Source organism: Asterias amurensis, chromosome 16 (genome assembly GCF_032118995.1).
Source record: "Asterias amurensis chromosome 16, ASM3211899v1".
Classification (NCBI taxonomy): domain Eukaryota; kingdom Metazoa; phylum Echinodermata; class Asteroidea; order Forcipulatida; family Asteriidae; genus Asterias; species Asterias amurensis.
In genome coordinates this window covers 6,370,253-6,388,486 of record NC_092663.1, presented here as the reverse complement: position 1 = coordinate 6,388,486, position 18,234 = coordinate 6,370,253, and the positions used below count along the sequence as shown (strand labels likewise).

General features: G+C 42.8%; 2 protein-coding genes across 2 annotated transcripts; both read left to right on the top strand.

Annotated features, from left to right (window-relative positions):
- The first annotated feature begins 9,840 nt into the window (after window positions 1-9,840).
- Window positions 9,841-15,985, top strand: LOC139949091 (uncharacterized). The gene is made up of 2 exons (XM_071947494.1): window positions 9,841-10,321; window positions 10,591-15,985. Exon 2 carries the CDS (start codon window positions 13,934-13,936, stop codon window positions 15,983-15,985), a length of 2,052 nt encoding a protein of 683 aa, XP_071803595.1. The 5' UTR covers window positions 9,841-10,321; window positions 10,591-13,933.
- A 71-nt stretch (window positions 15,986-16,056) lies between these two features.
- On the top strand, window positions 16,057-17,472 carry LOC139949193 (uncharacterized). Its single transcript, XM_071947588.1, has one exon. The coding sequence runs from the start codon at window positions 16,057-16,059 to the stop codon at window positions 17,470-17,472; it is 1,416 nt and encodes a 471-aa protein (XP_071803689.1).
- The last annotated feature ends 762 nt before the right edge of the window (window positions 17,473-18,234 follow it).

Here is an 18,234-nt window from a genome sequence, read left to right as displayed (position 1 = left end):
AAACATGGTTTATAAACCATGAAAATTGAGACTTCTTAAAAAACATGGTTTATAAACCATGAAAATTTACACATCTCAAAAACGTTGTTTGTAAACCATAAAAAAAGTGCACTTACAAATCATGGTTTACAAACCATAAAAAATGTGCACTACAGAAATCATGGTTTATAAACCATAAAAACGTGCACTCAAAAATCATGGTTTGTAAACCATAAAAACGTGCACTCACAAATCATGGTTTACAAACCATAAAAAATGTGCACTCAAAAATCATGGTTTATAAACCATAAAAACGTGCACTCACAAATCATGGTTTACAAACCATAAAAAATGTGCACTCAAAAATCATGGTTTATAAACCATAAAAACGTGCACTCACAAATCATGGTTTACAAACCATAAAAAACGTGCACTCACAAATCATGGTTTACAAACCATAAAAAATGTGCACTCAGAAATCATGGTTTATAAACCATAAAAACGTGCACTCACAAATCATGGTTTACAAACCATAAAAAATGTGCACTCAGAAATCATGGTTTATAAACCATAAAAACGTGCACTCACAAATCATGGTTTATAAACCATAAAAACGTGCACTCACAAATCATGGTTTACAAACCATAAAAAAGTTGCGTACACAAATCATGGTTTACAAACCATAAAATTCTATTACGATCGTCTCTAAAACCTCCTTCCCAACTCTGATCGGTTCCCATTTCACCCCCATTTCCCCCCATGCCACGTGCGAGCCAGCAATATGCAATTCCCCGTGTGTGTAAATGCTGTGATCAATGCACCGTGTGTGTACTGCTGATGCAATAATTATGGTGGCCCTGAAGGGACATCGCATATCGTAAACGTGTGCGCATACGTATGCAATGTCGTGAAACAATTCGCAAATATGTGCGCACACGAATGCAATGTCGTGAAACAAATCGCAAATATGTGCGCACACGTATGCAATCTCGTGAACCAAATCGTGAATATGTGCGCACACGAATGCGATTTGTTTTGCAATGTCGTGAATTTTATTGCATACCATGTTGCATACCATTAGGATGATGTCATAGTTGTGGATAATTTGTTACCGAACTAGGGAGTACTGTGGCGCTACAGCAGGCTCCCTCTGTAAAGCATGTGTATACCCAGGAACTTGGCACCAGGCCAAGGAAGACCACCCGCCTCGCTTGCCTCACAACAAAGACTACTGCTGCAATGACTACCGCTTATCTCACTGTTGGAAAGAAACCCCCCAGATTATTAGATATTTTATTCAAAGGTATGCAACATGGTATGCAAAAAAATTCACGACATCGCAAATAATATTCACAGACGTGTGCGCACATATTCGCGAATTGTTTCACGACATTGCATACGTGTGCGCACATATTTGCGAATTGTTTAACGATATTGCATACGTGTGCGCACATATTCGCGAATTGTTTCACGACATTGCATACGTGTGCGCACATATTTGCGAATTGTTTCAAGAGATTGCATACGTGTGCGCACATATTCGCGAATTGTTTCACGACATTGCATTCGTGTGCGCACATATTTGCGAATTGTTTCACGACATTGCATACGTATGCGCACACGTTTACGATATGCGATGTCCCTTCAGGGCCACCATAATTATTGCATCAGCATTACACACACGGTGCATTGATCACAGCATTGACACACACGGTGAATTGCTATTGCTGGCTCGCACGTGGCATGGGGGGAAATGGGGGTGAAATGGGAACCGATCAGAGTTGGGAAGGAGGTTTTAGAGACGATCGTAATAGAATTTTATGGTTTGTAAACCATGATTTGTGTACGCAACTTTTCTATGGTTTGTAAACCATGATTTGTGTGAGTGCACATTTTTTTAATGGTTTGTAAACCATGATTTGTGAGTGCACGTTTTCATGGTTTATAAACCATGGTTTGTGAGTGGAGTTTTTTTATGGTTTGTAAACCATGATTTGTGAGTGCACGTTTTTATGGTTTATAAACCATGATTTGTGAGTGCACGTTTTTATGGTTTATAAACCATGATTTGTGAGTGCACATTTTTTATGGTTTGTAAACCATGATTTGTGAGTGCACGTTTTTATGGTTTATAAACCATGATTTTTGAGTGCACGTTTTTATGGTTTATAAACCATGATTTCTGTAGTGCACATTTTTTATGGTTTGTAAACCATGATTTGTGAGTGCACATTTTTATGGTTTGTAAACCATGATTTGTAAGTGCACTTTTTTTTATGGTTTACAAACAACGTTTTTGAGATGTGCAAATTTTCATGGTTTATAAACCATGTTTTTTAAGAAGTCTCAATTTTCATGGTTTATAAACCATGTTTTTTAAGAAGTCTCGATTTTCATGGTTTATAAACCATTGTCACAAACCATGATTTTATGGTTCATTTGTTATGGTTTATAAACCATGATTTGTAAACCACGATTTTTATCTTAAATTTTCATGGTTTATAAACCATGTTTTTAGATGTCTCAATTTTCTTGGTTTGTAAACCATGATTTCTAAACCATGAATTTGATGCTTCATTTTCTATGGTTTATAAACCATGTTTTTAAGATGCGTAAATTTTCTTGGTTTATGAACCACGATTTGTAAATGTTTTTTGTATGTTCATGGTTTGTAAACCATAAACTTAGACACAACAAATACTTTACTGGTATGTAAACCATAACAGGATGTGGCAACAGTTTTTATGGTTTACATCTAATTGCTGTAAACCATGGTAAAAACATGCCTTAAAATTGTCAAACAATTAATGGACAAACGACGCCCCATAGCTATGTGCTGCAAAGGCGATATTAATTATGTTGCGAAAGGGTGTGTCACATATCCACCCGCCAACAGAGGGCGGTGTTATTCAACATGGCTGATTAAACAGTTGTAACAGCTCAGAAGTCTCCTCGTTCCTCAATCCTTATTTAGGCCACATGCCAACATGGTGGCAGCGGTAAACTACTATACATGAAAATACATAGTAAAGACAGTACTTTTAGACACTTTCTGGCGAAATTCTCTGTCAGGAAATTGAAGTTTGACATTGTTTTTGTGCACCAAATCATACGGAGCCAACACAGCGTTTTGTGTACATCACTACACGTACACACACAGTCACAGACAACGTGCATCACCCGTTCAGTGGCGACCTCAACCCGATCCCGAGCTCCTGCTAACTTGGTAAGCCGTGCAATCTCCTTCATATTTTAACCACAGTGTCTCAACTAAAGTACCGCCATGTCAGAGAACGCAGGATTAAGCCCCAGAATGAACTGGGAAGATGCTGACCAAGCCAACTCAATACAGTTATTTCAGCAGCAGTGTGCCTTATATTTTTCTGTCAAAGATATACCTGTTGACAAGCAAGTTGATCACATTCTATTGTTCATGGGAGCCACAGGCATAAAGATCTACAACTCATGGAGCCTAACAGAGCCCGAGAAAAAAGACCCTACAGTTGTGTGGTCCAAATTCATGGCACAAATTCAGCCCAAAGAGAATTTTCGTGTGGCTAGGCTGTACCTACAGAAGTTTGCTCAACGTGATAGTGAAACAATAGATGATTTTCTCTCTCGACTCAAACTTCATGCCCAAAAGTGTGAGTTCAAGGATGATGCTGAGTTCCAGGACCGGGTCATTGAACAGTTCATAGCGGGTGTGAAGTACACTGAAGTCCAGAAAGATCTCCTCGGCAAGGACAAAACGCTTACAATACAGCAAACCCTTGACCTAGGACGAACACATGAAGCTTCGATCAACCACATGCGTCAGCTTGCCCAAGTCCAACCGACAGCACCACCTGATGCTGCAACAGTTGATGCCATCCGCTCCAAGCGAACATGCCGTAACTGTGGAGGCACACACCCCTTCCGCCCGAGAGACTGTTGCCCGGCATACAACTCAACTTGCCATAAGTGTGGCAAGAAGAACCACTGGCAAAACGTCTGCCGTTCCACTGGTTCCAATGATAGGCAGCCCAGAACACGTGATAGACCACCCTCTCGTCGTAAGCCCCGTACTCCCTCTAGAGGGCGCAAGAGGCCTAATCCAAAAGTACACTACATCTCTGAGCAAGATTACGAGAGTGAGTTTGAAGATGACTTTAATGAGATGGTCATAAGCCCAATCCTTGTCTCAAACATCAGTGCCATACACAATGCTGAGCAGCACGACAGCCCTGACACACGAGATGAGGTTTTCACTTTCATCGAGGTGAAACGTGACCGGAAAATGCTGGTGAAGCTCCGCGTCAAAGTCGATACAGGAGCCCAGGGCAACACAATACCCCTGAGAATGTACCGCCGCATGTTTCCAGACAGACTTGACTCTGGTGGATTTCCAAGTTCTGACTCTACATCCAACCATAAAGCCATACTGACTGCTTACAACAACACAAGCATAAAGCAATATGGTTCTACTTCCCTTCCCTGCCGGTATGATGGAAGTGCCTGGGTGACAGCAGATTTCTTCGTCGTGGACTCTGACGGCCCAGCAATCCTTGGTTTGCCCACTTCTCGCAAACTGCAGCTTGTGACTCTGCACTGTGCAATAACGACACCACAGTGCCCCTCTATCAGCTGCACTCAGGATCTACAACGCCAATACCCTGACCAGTTTGACAGGATTGGTAACTTCCCTGGCAAATACCACATCGTCCTGGATGAAAATGCCCACCCTACAATCAGTGCTCCCCGCAAATGCCCCATAAAGATCAAAGATGAATTGAAGTCTGAGCTAGAGAACATGGAGCAACAAGGAGTGATCAGACGCGTCACTGAGCCGACTGATTGGGTAAGCAGTTTGACAGTCTCCAGACGAGAGAATGGGAAACTGCGTGTCTGCCTCGATCCGAAAGATCTTAACAACGCAATCAAAAGATGTCACCACAAAACTCCGACCATAGAAGAAATCACCCATAAGTTCTCAGGTGCCAAATTCTTCAGCAAGCTAGATGCCAAGAATGGCTACTGGTCGGTGAAACTGGATGACAAAAGCGCTCTACTCACAACATTCAACAGCCCCTTCGGTCGCTATTGCTACTTGAGACTACCCTTTGGCCTAGTGATGAGCCAAGACGTGTTCCAGCTACGCATGGACCAATTTCTTGAGAGCTGTCCTGGTGCAATTGGCATTGCAGATGACATTGTAGTTTTTGGCGCGACTGAGGCAGATCATGACAAAAATCTTCATCATCTGATGAAAGCCGCCAACCAGTACGGACTGATGTTCAATAGCTCAAAGTGTGCGATCAAGACCCCACAGATAAAGTTCTTTGGTATGATCTACGATAAGCATGGTGTACACCCCGACCCAGCGAAGGTTACAGCCATCAAACAGATCAATCCACCTCAGGATAAGACAGGACTCCAGGAATTCCTTGGCATGGTGACCTATCTCAGTCCCTTCATCCCGAACCTGTCCGACCATACATCTGACCTAAGGGCTCTCCTAAAGAAAGACATTGACTTCATCTGGTCTCCTTCACATCAGAGGGCTTTCGAGAAAGTCAAAGACCTCATCTGTGCTGAGACGATCCTCACTTACTTTGACCCCTCCAAAAAGACGACCATCCAAGTAGATGCCTCCATGAAAGGCCTGGGTGCAGCTCTAACCCAAGACGGCAAACCGGTCGCCTTTGCTTCAAAATCCCTCAGTCCGGCAGAACAACGGTATGCCAACATAGAGCGTGAACTCCTTGCAGTTGTCTTTGGATGTGAACGTTTTCACACATACATATATGGCGATCATTTCACTGTAGAAAGTGACCACAAGCCCCTGGAGATGATTCAGCGCAAATCACTAAAAGCCGCTCCTCCGAGACTGCAGCGAATGCTTCTCCGTCTCCAACCCTACGATGTCACAGTAACCTACAGACCAGGGAATGAAATGCTCCTGCCTGATGGCTTATCTCGTGTCCCTGTACCAGACGCCAATCACATAGACCTTGACCTGCATGTGACCTTTGTCCAGTTCACACAACCGCGCATTCGCTCTCTCCAACATGAAACAGCCTTGGATACCACCCTCATGACACTCAAAGATATAATCATAAAAGGATGGCCAGAGCGACGTCATGACGTCCCCAAAGCTCTCCATCAGTACTGGCCCTTTCGTGACGAGCTTGCAGTCGAAGATGGACTTATTGTTAAGGGTGAGTGCATTATCATCCCCGCTTCACAGCAACAACATGTCCTCCTCCAGCTCCATGAAGGCCACCAGGGTAGCGAAAAAACCAAGCTGAGAGCCAAAGAGTGTGTCTTTTGGGTAGGCATAACCAAAGACATCGACACACTTGTGAAAAACTGCCCAACTTGCCAGCGGTTCCAGACAGCACAACCACGAGAAACTCTTCTTCAACACACTGTCCCCACTCGCCCGTGGCAAGTTGTCGGTACTGACCTGTTCTTCTTCGAAGGTGATAATTTTCTCATCGTGGCTGACTACTACTCAAAGTTTCCATTCATCCGGAAGCTACCAGTGCCATGCACAAGCCAAGCAGTTGTAAACGCCACCAAACAAATCTTCGCCGAACAAGGTATCCCTGAGAGAGTTGTCAGTGACAATGCCAGGCACTACGACTCAAAACAGTACAAAGATTTCTCCGTCTCATGGTGTTTTGACCATATCACTTCTTCACCCCACTACCCCAGATCCAACGGTTTCATCGAGCGCACAATCCAAACAGTCAAGAAAACCATACGAAAGGCTCGATCCAGTGACAGTGATGTAAATATGGCACTCCTCTGTCTTCGAACGACCCCAGTTGACCATACTATTCCCAGCCCAGCTCAAATCCTCTACAACAGAAAACTCAGAGGCAACTTACCTGCGAAAATCCGCAAATTCCCTCGCAGCTCGTGCCAAGATCCAAGAGCGTTTGTATGAGCGTCAGAGTACCCAGAAACAATACCATGACAGACAAGCCAGAGATCTCCCTCCCCTACGGTCCGGTCAAACCGTCTCCATTCTTGACCCCAACAGTGGCCGTTGGACACCAGCCACTGTAGCGGAGAAATGTCATGAACCGAGGTCATACATAGTCCGCACCCCCAATGGAAGTATCCTCCGTCGCAACCGCAGACACATTCGTGACTTGGAACCAGTCAAGAAGCGAGTGACCTTTGACATTGACCCTCAGACACCCTCACAGTCATCGCCCCAACCTCCAGTCACCACCCCCCCCACGTGTCAACACACCAACCCCACCACCTCTCCATCAACCAACGGTTCAACATCCAGAGTACAAAACTCGCTCTGGAAGACTTGTGCGGAAACCTGAGAAACTCTCATTGTGAACATTGAACATTGAACACTCCATCATGATGCCACCCATGATATACTCAAACTTTTACTAAAAAATTTTTTCTTGCAAAAACTGATAATCAGTTTCTTACAAAAAATTCTTCTTTTTGACAAAACCAAAGTTTCTTTTATTTAAACCACACCAGACTCCTCTAGCAACCAAAGACCACAATGCTTCAAACTTTTGAGTTCATTCACAGAAAACTTTTTATTTTATTTCTAAACCTCATGTGATAGACTGGAAAAAACCTCCAGTGGAATCCTAAAATACAGGATCATTAACCAACCATTTTTCTACGGATGAATGCAGTTGATTCATCATGAATTTGATCAAAGAGCACAAAAACCTGTGTTCAACATTATAATTTTGTTGTATTTAAAATCTGTGATTTTACACTGTTCTTGGATTCAAATTTTTTTTTTAAAAGGGGGATGTCACATATCCACCCGCCAACAGAGGGCGGTGTTATTCAACATGGCTGATTAAACAGTTGTAACAGCTCAGAAGTCTCCTCGTTCCTCAATCCTTATTTAGGCCACATGCCAACAGGGTGTGACTAGTGAATTTTACTACTCGACTAGTCGCACCTCAAACCTGACTACGACACTTGTCAAGATAAAATACGGATTCTCAAGATTTGTACCGCTATGTGCAGCGAGGGCAATATTAATTATGTTGCGAATGGGTGTGACTAGTGAAATTTACTACTCGACTAGTCGCACTTCAAACCTAACTACGACACTTGTCGTGATTAAGTACGGATTCTCAAGATTTGTGCCGCTATGCCGCAAGGGCGATATAAATTAATATGTTGCGAATAGTAGTAAGCAACACAACTGGTTCACCAAACAGGTAGTTGGGACAAATTTTTAATTTTGTTGCGAATGGGTGTGACTAGTGAAATTTACTACTCGACTAGTCGCACTTCAAACCTAACTATGACACTTGTCGAGATAAAGTACGGATTCTCAAGATTTGTGTAGCTATGCCGCAAGGGCAATATTAATTTAAGCCACACAACTGGTTCACCAAACAGGTAGTCGGGACAAATTTTGTAGTCGATGTGTGGACACGATTATAACGGGAGTAGAGAAAATTAGTAGTCGCGACTCAAATAATAATTTGTAGTCGGGACTTTAACACCAAGCACTAGTCGCCCCTGCCTACTTTTGTCTAAAGTAAAGCACGGTTTTCCTGCGAATGCAAATCAAATTTTTAAGTCACTGTTTTCGCAGTGAAAGTTTCGCAGGAGTTGAGCACAATTAGTCAACTGTAGCAAATTTTTTGATGCGAACTGTGACGTGAAGAACTCATTCCCTGTAAAATACGCTTAGCGTAAGCACAGTTCCCTGATTACGTAAGCGCTGCGATTCTTTCCTTTAAAAGCCATTGGCCCAGGACCAAACTACATAATAGCTTTTTTAACACAAAAGCAGCTTTTAAGCTGCTGCTGTTAAAACCATGCCTCATGTTCACGTTGTGAATCCAGATGTTCTGCTCAATTTCTGCACTTTTTGTAATGTTTTCCCTGTTTATTATAAGCAGCTCTTTAAAACTGAGCCACTCAACCACCAGAGAAACGTCACCATAATAAAATCTCTGCTTTTGTATTCCTGTCAAAGAGTTTTTCTTTGTCACGGTCTAATTTCCGAACGTAACGCAAAATACTAGAATTAGTTTAGGCGAATGGTCCCCGGCTTGAACAAGGTGACTTTACCCGTAAATAACTCCAAATCCAGGGCGTTCTATTTTCGTCGTCCACGCTCGTCGCCGGAAACGAGCCCGGGTCAAAGACGCGCGACGCTCAGAGCTTAATACGTTTTTACATGCTTTGCTAAAACCATGTGCCATTTCTACCTCCATGCTAAAACCGAGACTTAAATAGTTTTCGTGACATTTAATTTTTACTCCTTAATTTCTCAAAAACTTCAACAACACGGCAAGCTTTCAACTATCATTATCTTCCCTCCATGCTTCGTAACGTAGAACCATGTACATGTATGTAGACTCTCCTCCATACAATAACGTATACCAAAGATCGTGCTGCGCGAGGACAAAATCAGGACCGTTTTATTTTCCAGGAAAGAAGCTTCTCATGAGCCAAAAATTTTGGGAAAAAGAACATGTTGTACAGATCGTTTTAATGTAGGTACATATTTCTGATTGTAAAAAAAAATGTAAAATGTTCACCTTTAAATATTGATTTCGTCGAGGCTCCTGGAGAATTCGAACTCAGATCACCTGGGTAATAGCACCCGCGAATAACAGCGGCCCCGTTGGATCTATCAACACGAAAGTAGCGATTTTATTCCTCATATAATAACTGTATACATTTAATAAAAGTAATTACAAGATGACGTGAGATATAAAATTACTTCATTTTGCATATCTTCAATACCCAGAGAATCAATATATGAAGAATTTTTGAAAATCGGACGTTTATTTTGAGAGATATGCTGTTAACAAGATTGCCTAATTAAATATTCATATTTTTAATAACTCGGCTAATTGATTAAGAGATTAAAAATCATACGTAGAAAAACTAAGTTACGTACTAAGCTTCGATTTAATATAGAACTCAAGTCTGTCATTTCTACCGTTTCTGAGATTATCTTGCCACAAAAAAGTCGTGCGTTAAACCTATGGCGTTTTGAAAAAAAACGTTTCTAAAACGTTTTAAAAATCTCGACGAAAACAATACCTGTTCCGACGGACGGTCGGAACAGCTAACTGTAACTGGCGGCTTGGCGCATTAGCTAAATCATTCACTCGACTTAAGGAAGTCTTTCACTAGCGCCCTCTCGTAATCATGGGTTTATATTTTTTGTCATGCTTGAAGGTTGTAAACATTAACTTTCCGTTAGTTTTGGATGAACGTTTTTGGCTACTTGCCCCCTTTTGAATCGTGTTTATGGGCTAAATAGAGTCGAAGTAGTCATTAAGTGATCAGGGTTGAATGCTGGAAGTTTATCAGCTGGTCTCAGGCGTGAACGGTGAGGATTATGTTGTTATTATGTTAATTAATGACTATACACGGTGTGTTTAAATGATTGAAAAGGTCAAGTCATTAAGATGGTTGTAGAACTCGTAGGTTCAATGCAGACGTTTATTTCTACACTGTATTAGGGAACTTAATTTCCAACTGACTAATGCTAGGTGCATTATAAATACAGTTTTTTAGTAGTATGTTATGATGAATGCATACCTTCTTATTGTTACTTATCAAATGGTAATTTGTTTTCTGTTATTCATCTTGTTACAGTTTTCACGGTGATTTGAAACAATAAACCAGTTTCAACATCAGTAGAAGCTTCACAGCAGATTTGTTACAGACCAGCCCCCCCCCCCCCCTTTGAGTGCTCATAGTGCGCTACAGTGAAAACGGTGCCTTCATGTGAATGTACTACAATTCTACCCTGCCTCACCTTGTGTTTGTTTCTCCATGCTGTTGGCCATGATGTGCTACATGTACTTGGAGCTGCTTACCCCTGTGCTCTGATCTTTGCTGTTATCAACTCGGATGTCCAAGCCATAGTTCTGATGCTAGTCTAAACTCTACCGTCTTGATCTCAAGAACAATATTGGTCTACAGTGTACTATACGGACTTGATGCAGTAAAGTTCCACAAGGACTTGAAATGAGTGACTGATTTGTATTTTGTTGTTGTAAATATACTGCTATAAATCAGTTTAAGCTATAGTTAATTTAGCAGTTCTTGCCTTTTGAACATTCCCAGCAGGCACAAGTTGGTCATAGTAACGTTAAACCGACGTCACATCCCGACGTCGGATGACGGTCGGCTCATGGTTCTATGTGAAAGTTTGTAGGACGTCTGTTACCGACCATTACCGACGTCTGTTACCGACCATGATACAACGTAATTTGTCCGACCACAAACCGACGTCGACAGACGGTCAATAAATAAACGTCATTTAGACGTCGGCAAATTTCCCAAAATATGACGTCAAATCCCGACGTTGGATGATGGTCGGTTCATGGTTCTATGTGAAAGTTTGTAGGACGTCTGTTATCGACCATGATACAACGTAATTTTTCCGACCACAAACCGACGTCGGCATATTGTCAATTAATGACATCGTTTAGACGTCATTGGAATACCCCAAACCTGACGTTACATTATCTACGTTTATTATTTATTAGTTAATTGATTTTTAATTATTAACATTATCAACTAATACGATGCATACTTACATTCAATCCGCTTGATCTCCCTTCGTTGACCTCTAGTCACCGCACCTATTATACTATTTTATGGTACTGCATGTGTATATATACCGATCGGTTTCAAGATTTTTGCATTCATGGGTGTTATAGATTGTAATTAAACTTTGTAGTTTTAATTAATATTTTGGAAATAAGCTGTCAAATTTAGTTCACACATTTAAGTTATTACAAAATCTATTGATATTTAACACATGCAAAACAAAACATGTGTTTGTAGTATCTAATTACCGCTTAATTTGTTGTATAATTGTTGCAGTATGTAACCACATCTAAGTCTGACCTCAAAATTTGCATAATATGCAAATGATGTCGTGACGGTAAATTGCCGTCACTAGCTAACCATAATAAGACGAAATACTGATGTACATATTATGACGTCATAATAACGTCACAGGTTGACCAAAATATAATGACGCTACTAATTGGTTATGATACAAACAATAATATGACGTTTGTTTATGGTCGGCTTATGGTAATACAATTATGGTTACAAAGGGACATACAAAAAACGTCTATGCAACGTCTGCTCAATGACGTTACTATCTGGTTAAAGTACAAACATTAATGCGACGTCTTATTATGGTCAGACTGTTGTAATAAAACGATGGTTAGACTATGACAATAAAACTACGTCTAAGCAACGTCTGATCAATGACGTTACTATTAAGTTATAAATCTACCTAAAATGTAACGTTCATTTTCAGTTACATTTTAGTTATTATAGTCATGACCATCTTACGACGTCCATACGACGTTATTAATTTACGTTTGATTCTTGTCGCCAATCTGACGTTGTATTTAAGTCACTTTTTGGTAATCTGACGTCGCGACTCAAAATCAACCATAATATGACGTCAGAAAGACGTTGTGTGCCTGCTGGGTTAGTTTCCCACATTCCATAACAGTGTGTTTCTCCATTTTAGCCTTAAAGTAACAAAAGGTTTTGCATAATTTTCTCAAGTCATGTCAACTGAAGACCAAGAAAGGGAAATTGCTGCTGCTATGGATCAAGGTCCACGTCGCAGTGAACGAGAGAGAAAGAAGACAGAGAAAGCCCAAGTACATCTTGAGCAAGCCATACAAGACGAAGAACGAAGGTTCAACAACGCATACTCAAGATGGAAGGCCGAAGCACAGTTAGTCAGAGACGCCCTTAAGAACTTTTTGTCAGAAGAAGAACTCGAAGATCAATTACGTAAGATCCACAATCGCCTTCACTTCGTAATGAATGATTATGAAGAACTACGAAACCTGAGAGCACTAAATCCGCAAATTCTTCGTCAAGTAGACTGCGCCTCTCAGATATCGGAGGACATTGAATTACTGATCAAGAAACGACTCAGAGAAGTCAAGGAACAATACTTTAATACAGAAGTCGCCTTGTTCAATGTTCGTGCTAGTCTAGACAAGAAGCATCACCGAGTCTCATGTCTCGTCATGTGTTTCCAAAGCATCACATGCTTCGTCAAGTAAAACTGAGGCAGCTGCTGAACTAGCTGCAAAAAGGGCACAATTTGAAGCAGTCCAAGAAATCCAGGCCCAACGTGATAAATTGGTCCAAATTCAGGCAGAATTTGAAAGAAAGGTAAAAGAAGAGGAACATAAGTTAGAAAAAATCAAGGCAGAGAAAGAGATGCAGATTGCTGCAGCCCGATATAAGGTATATGAAGAGGAAGAGGAAGAGCAATACACCTCCAGTGGTGATAGTCATGGAACACCAGGATGTCAGGAAGAGAGTAGCCCAACTCACACCTCTCTCTGCTGCAAGCTTTCCAGGAAAGTATCTCCCTTGGAAGACTGCCTGTACCGGAGCCAAACATATTCAGTGGAGATCCCATGCAATTTCCTGAGTGGAAGAATGCATTTACAGCGCTGATCGCACGCAAAAATATTGGAGCTGCAGATAAGTTGTTTTATCTCCGAAAGTACACCTCCGGAGCCGCAGCTAAGATGATTCAAGGTGCTTTTCTTCGCTCAGATGAAGCAGCCTATAAGGATGCCTGGTCTAAATTGAACACTACGTATGGAGATCCCTTCATCATCCAGAGGGCCTTTAGGGAAAAAATTGCTCACTGGCCAAAGGTGGAAGATAATGATGCCAAGGCACTTCGAGACTATTCTGACTTTCTCTCAGCTTGCAATGATTCCATACCACATGTCAAGGGTTTATCCATCTTAGATGACTGTGAAGAGAATAGAAAAATGGCAATTAAACTACCTGCATGGGTCGGGAACCGATGGAATCGTCGGGTGACTACTTCACTGAAGAAGCAGGAGTATCCTTCCTTTAAGGTTTTCTGTGACTTAGTAGCAGAAGAAGCTGAGGTAGCCTGTAACCCGATCACATCGCCATTTGGGTTATGTTTCAGGAGAGTAAAAGGAAGGAAGCACGACAAGACAAACCAAAACATCAAGTTATGGTAACACAAGCATCTAATCCAATCGCACCATCTCCTTCAACCACTCCTCAATCTCAGGCATCTACCAACCAAGCCAACCCTCCTCCCCCCTGCGCATTTTGCGATGGCACTCACTCCATCCACAAGTGCTCAAAGTTCGGAGACAAGTCTATGGAGGAAAAGACAAAGTTCATTCAAGAAAATAGTCTCTGCTTCGGATGTTTGAGAAAGGGTCACTACTCCAAAAACTGTAAGCGGCGATCCACATGTGCGAAGTGCAAGCGATCTCACCTGACTGCTCTCCATTATGATAAACCGCTACAAAGTAAGATACCCGCTAAGGAGACGAATGAAAAACACGTCTCTGCTGTGTCATGCGTCACAAACAAGGGAGATAGCACAACATGTACGTCTATGATAGTACCAGTGTGGGTAGCTGCTACCTCGGATCCAGCTCGTGAAGTTCTCACCTATGCCATGTTGGATACACAGAGTGACGCATCCTTTATTCTGAATTCTACGGCAGAGAGTCTTGGAATCAAAGGGCAACCAGTTCAGCTGAAATTAGCAACAATGACTGGGAGTTCAACAGTATCAGAATGCAGTCTCCTTAAAGAAATCACAGTTAGAGGTCTGCATTCAAGCAAGGTCATTTCCGTCCCAAAGGTATACACCAGAGACTTCATTCCTGCTGAAAGGTCACTCATTCCAACTACTCAAACTGCCATGATGTGGTCTCACCTTGAGCCGATTGCTGGAGAAATTTCACCTATGCAAGACTGTGAAATTGGTATGCTGATAGGGTTTAATTGTCCAGAAGCCCTTACACCCAGAGAGACTGTGACTGGTCAACATAACCAGCCTTATGCCGTGAAGACCGATCTTTGGTGGTCAGTGGTGGGAGGCCGATCTAGAGTTACAACCATGTGTCATAGAGTGATGTCTAAAGAGAGCCCCGCTGTTTTCAGGAGCATTTTGTCAGTGCTTGAAAGGGACTTCTCAGACGACAAAGGGGCCAAAGTGTCACAGGAAGATCTCCAATTTTTGCACATCCTAGAGTCTTCCATCACGCAGCTTAAGGATGGTCATCTGCAAATGCCCCTGCCATTCCGCTCTCGTCCATGTCTACCGATTAACAAAGCTCAGCCATCTCTCCGTCTCAGCCATCTCAAACGCAAGTTCGAAAGAGACAAGAAATATAAAGATGATTATGTCAGCTTTGTTCAGGATGTCATCGCTAATGGTGATGCAGAGGAAGCCCAGTCTGATGTGAAGGAGGGCGAAGTGTGGTATATTCCCCACCACGGTGTTTACCACCCAAAGAAGCCAAACAAGATACGAGTTGTGTTCGACTGTTCAAGTCAGCACCGGGTAACATCCCTGAATGATCATCTACTGAGTGGCCCCGACTTGACGAATGCCTTGGTGGGAGTATTGAGTCGATTTAGGATTCATCAGGTAGCCATATTCTGCGACATTGAAAGGATGTTCCATCAATTCATCGTCAGACCCGAAGACAGAGATTACTTGCGATTTCTTTGGTGGAAGGATGGGAACCTCAAACGAGAGCCGACAGAGTATAGGATGAAGGTCCACTTATTCGGAGCTACTTCATCACCAGGTTGCGCAAACTATGGTCTTAAGTATTTGTCTAAGAAGTACGAGAAAGAGTTCCCCTCCGCAGCCCCGTTCATCAGACATCACTTCTACGTAGATGATGGACTGATCAGTACTGAGACCAACAACGAGGCAATCCAACTCATTGATGAAGCCAGAGAGTTGTGTAGCAAAGGCGGCATTCACCTACATAAGTTCATCTCCAATAGTAGAGAAGTACTGGAATCGGTCCCTCTAAAGGAACGTGCTGCATCAGTTAAGGAAGTAGACCTTAACAAGGATGAGCTCCCCCTGCCCACCACACTGGGGATACAGTGGGATGTGGAGAATGATGAATTCTTCTTCAAGATTGAGACCAAGGAGGCAACTTTTACTCGTCGAGGAATTTGTCGTTAGTTGCGTCAGTTTACGACCCTCTTGGACTGTTAGCTCCATTCGTTCTCACAGGCAAATTGCTGCTGCAGCATATGTGTCGCAATGGGACTGGATGGGATGATCCTCTGCCTGCAGAGTTAGGACCACGGTGGGAGAAGTGGATGTCAGACCTTCCGAAAATTGCAGCGATCCGAATTCCACGCTGCCTAGAGCCGAGTCAATTTGGTGAGGTTAAGTCTACTCAGTTGCACCACTTTTCAGATGCCAGCACTTTGGGTTATGGCCAATGTTCCTATCTCAGAATTCAGGATCATCAGGACAGAGTATGCTGTACACTTCTGATGGGCAAGTCGCGAGTCGCTCCAACCAAGATCACAACAATTCCCCGCCTGGAGTTGACTGCAGCTGTTGTATCGGTGAAAATAAGTCAAATTCTGAAGGAGGAGCTCCACCTGCCAAAGGGTGAAGAAATCTTCTGGACTGATTCTAAGGTAGTCCTAGGATACATCAACAATGAAGCGCGACGCTTCCATACATTTGTGACCAACCGTGTGCAAATGATCAGAGAGAGTACAGATGTTGGTCAGTGGTTCTACATTGAGTCTAGTTCTAATCCTGCTGACCATGCTTCAAGAGGGCTCACTGCAACAGCTCTTCAGGAGTCATCCTGGTACACGGGTCCTGATTTCCTGTGGAGCCCAAAGTTCAAGATCCCGACACAATCGACAACTGAACTGTCACTTGAGGATCCAGAAATAAAGAAATCGACAGTACTCAGCACAACCACAATGGAGTCAAATGATCCATTTCTCCTACCACTACTGTCCAAATTCTCCAGCTGGCCTGTGTTGGTTCGAGCTATTGCTAGACTTCGTAGAAGAGCAAAGGGAGATACAGATAGCAATATGAGCAGTGTTGAAGAACGAAAGGAATCGGCCTTATTCCTGGTTAAGTTGGTGCAGAAGTTTGAGTTTAAGGAGAGACCCCCCAGTAAAGATCTTGATCCCTTCACCGATGACTCTGGGATTCTGCGCGTGGGAGGTCGCCTCAGGAATTCCTCACTACCTCTCTCCGTCAAACACCCAGTAATACTTCCAAAGGACAGTCACATTTCTCGACTGATCGCCGCTCACTTCCATGAGAAAGTTCATCATCAAGGACGTGGAAATACTCTGAATGAACTTAGAGCCAATGGGTTTTGGATCATCTGCGGTGGCGGTCTAATATCGAGTCTTATTCGTAAATGTGTGATCTGCAGGAGAAATCGACGACCCACTCAAGAACAGAAGATGGCGGATCTACCTGAGGATCGTGTGGAATCATCTCCACCATTCTCGTATTGCGGCATGGACTGTTTTGGTCCTTTTATAACCAAGCAAGGTCGCAAGAACTTCAAGAGATACGGCCTACTGTTCACCTACTATGCTCAAGAGCAGTTCACGTGGAGTTGCTTGATGATCTATCCACTGATGCCTTCATCAACGGACTGCGATGTTTTATTGCTATAAGAGGAAAGGTTCGTCAAATCAGGTCGGATCAAGGCAGCAACTTTGTTGATGCAAAACATGAACTACATTCAGCCTTGAAGGAGCTTGATGCAGATAGAGTGGAGGCCTACCTAGCAAACCAAGACTGTGACTTTCTCATGAATGCTCCCTGTTCCAGCCATGTCGGTGGAGTATGGGAACGTCAAATTAGGACAATCAGAAATGTCCTTAGCGGAGTAGTTGCACTATGTCCTGGAAGATTGGATGACTCGTCACTTCGAACACTGTTTTACGAAGCGATGGCTATTGTAAACAGCCGTCCTCTAGCAGTCGACACCATCTATGATCCAACCAGTGTAGAGCCTTTTACGCCAAATCATCTCGTCACAATGAAATCCCACGTACCACTGCCACCTCCGGGTAAATTTGTACCACAAGACATGTACCTTCGGAAGAGATGGAGGAGAGTGCAGTACCTTACAGAACAATTCTGGAGTAGGTGGCGAAAAGAGTATCTTCAGAACTTAAATCGCAGACAGTGCTGGGCCAAGCCAAGAAGAAACATTGAGGTTGGAGACATCGTCCTCATACTGGAACCAGAGGTGGCTCGGAACAGATGGCCCATGGGTGTAGTAGTAGTAGCTGCCAAAGACAAGGACAACTTAGTGAGGAAAGCCAAAGTCCAAGTTGGGACAAGGAAGCTCAATCAGCAAGGGAAGCGTGAAGTGAAGCTAACTTTCCTAGAACGCCCGGTGCAGAAGCTAGTACTCCTTCTGGAAAGCA

Excerpts from the sequence above, each read along its gene's own strand:
- LOC139949091 (XM_071947494.1), top strand. The coding sequence starts at position 13,934 with ATGTTTCAGGAGAGTAAAAGGAAGGAAGCACGACAAGACAAACCAAAA.
- LOC139949193 (XM_071947588.1), top strand. The coding sequence starts at position 16,057 with ATGTGTCGCAATGGGACTGGATGGGATGATCCTCTGCCTGCAGAGTTA.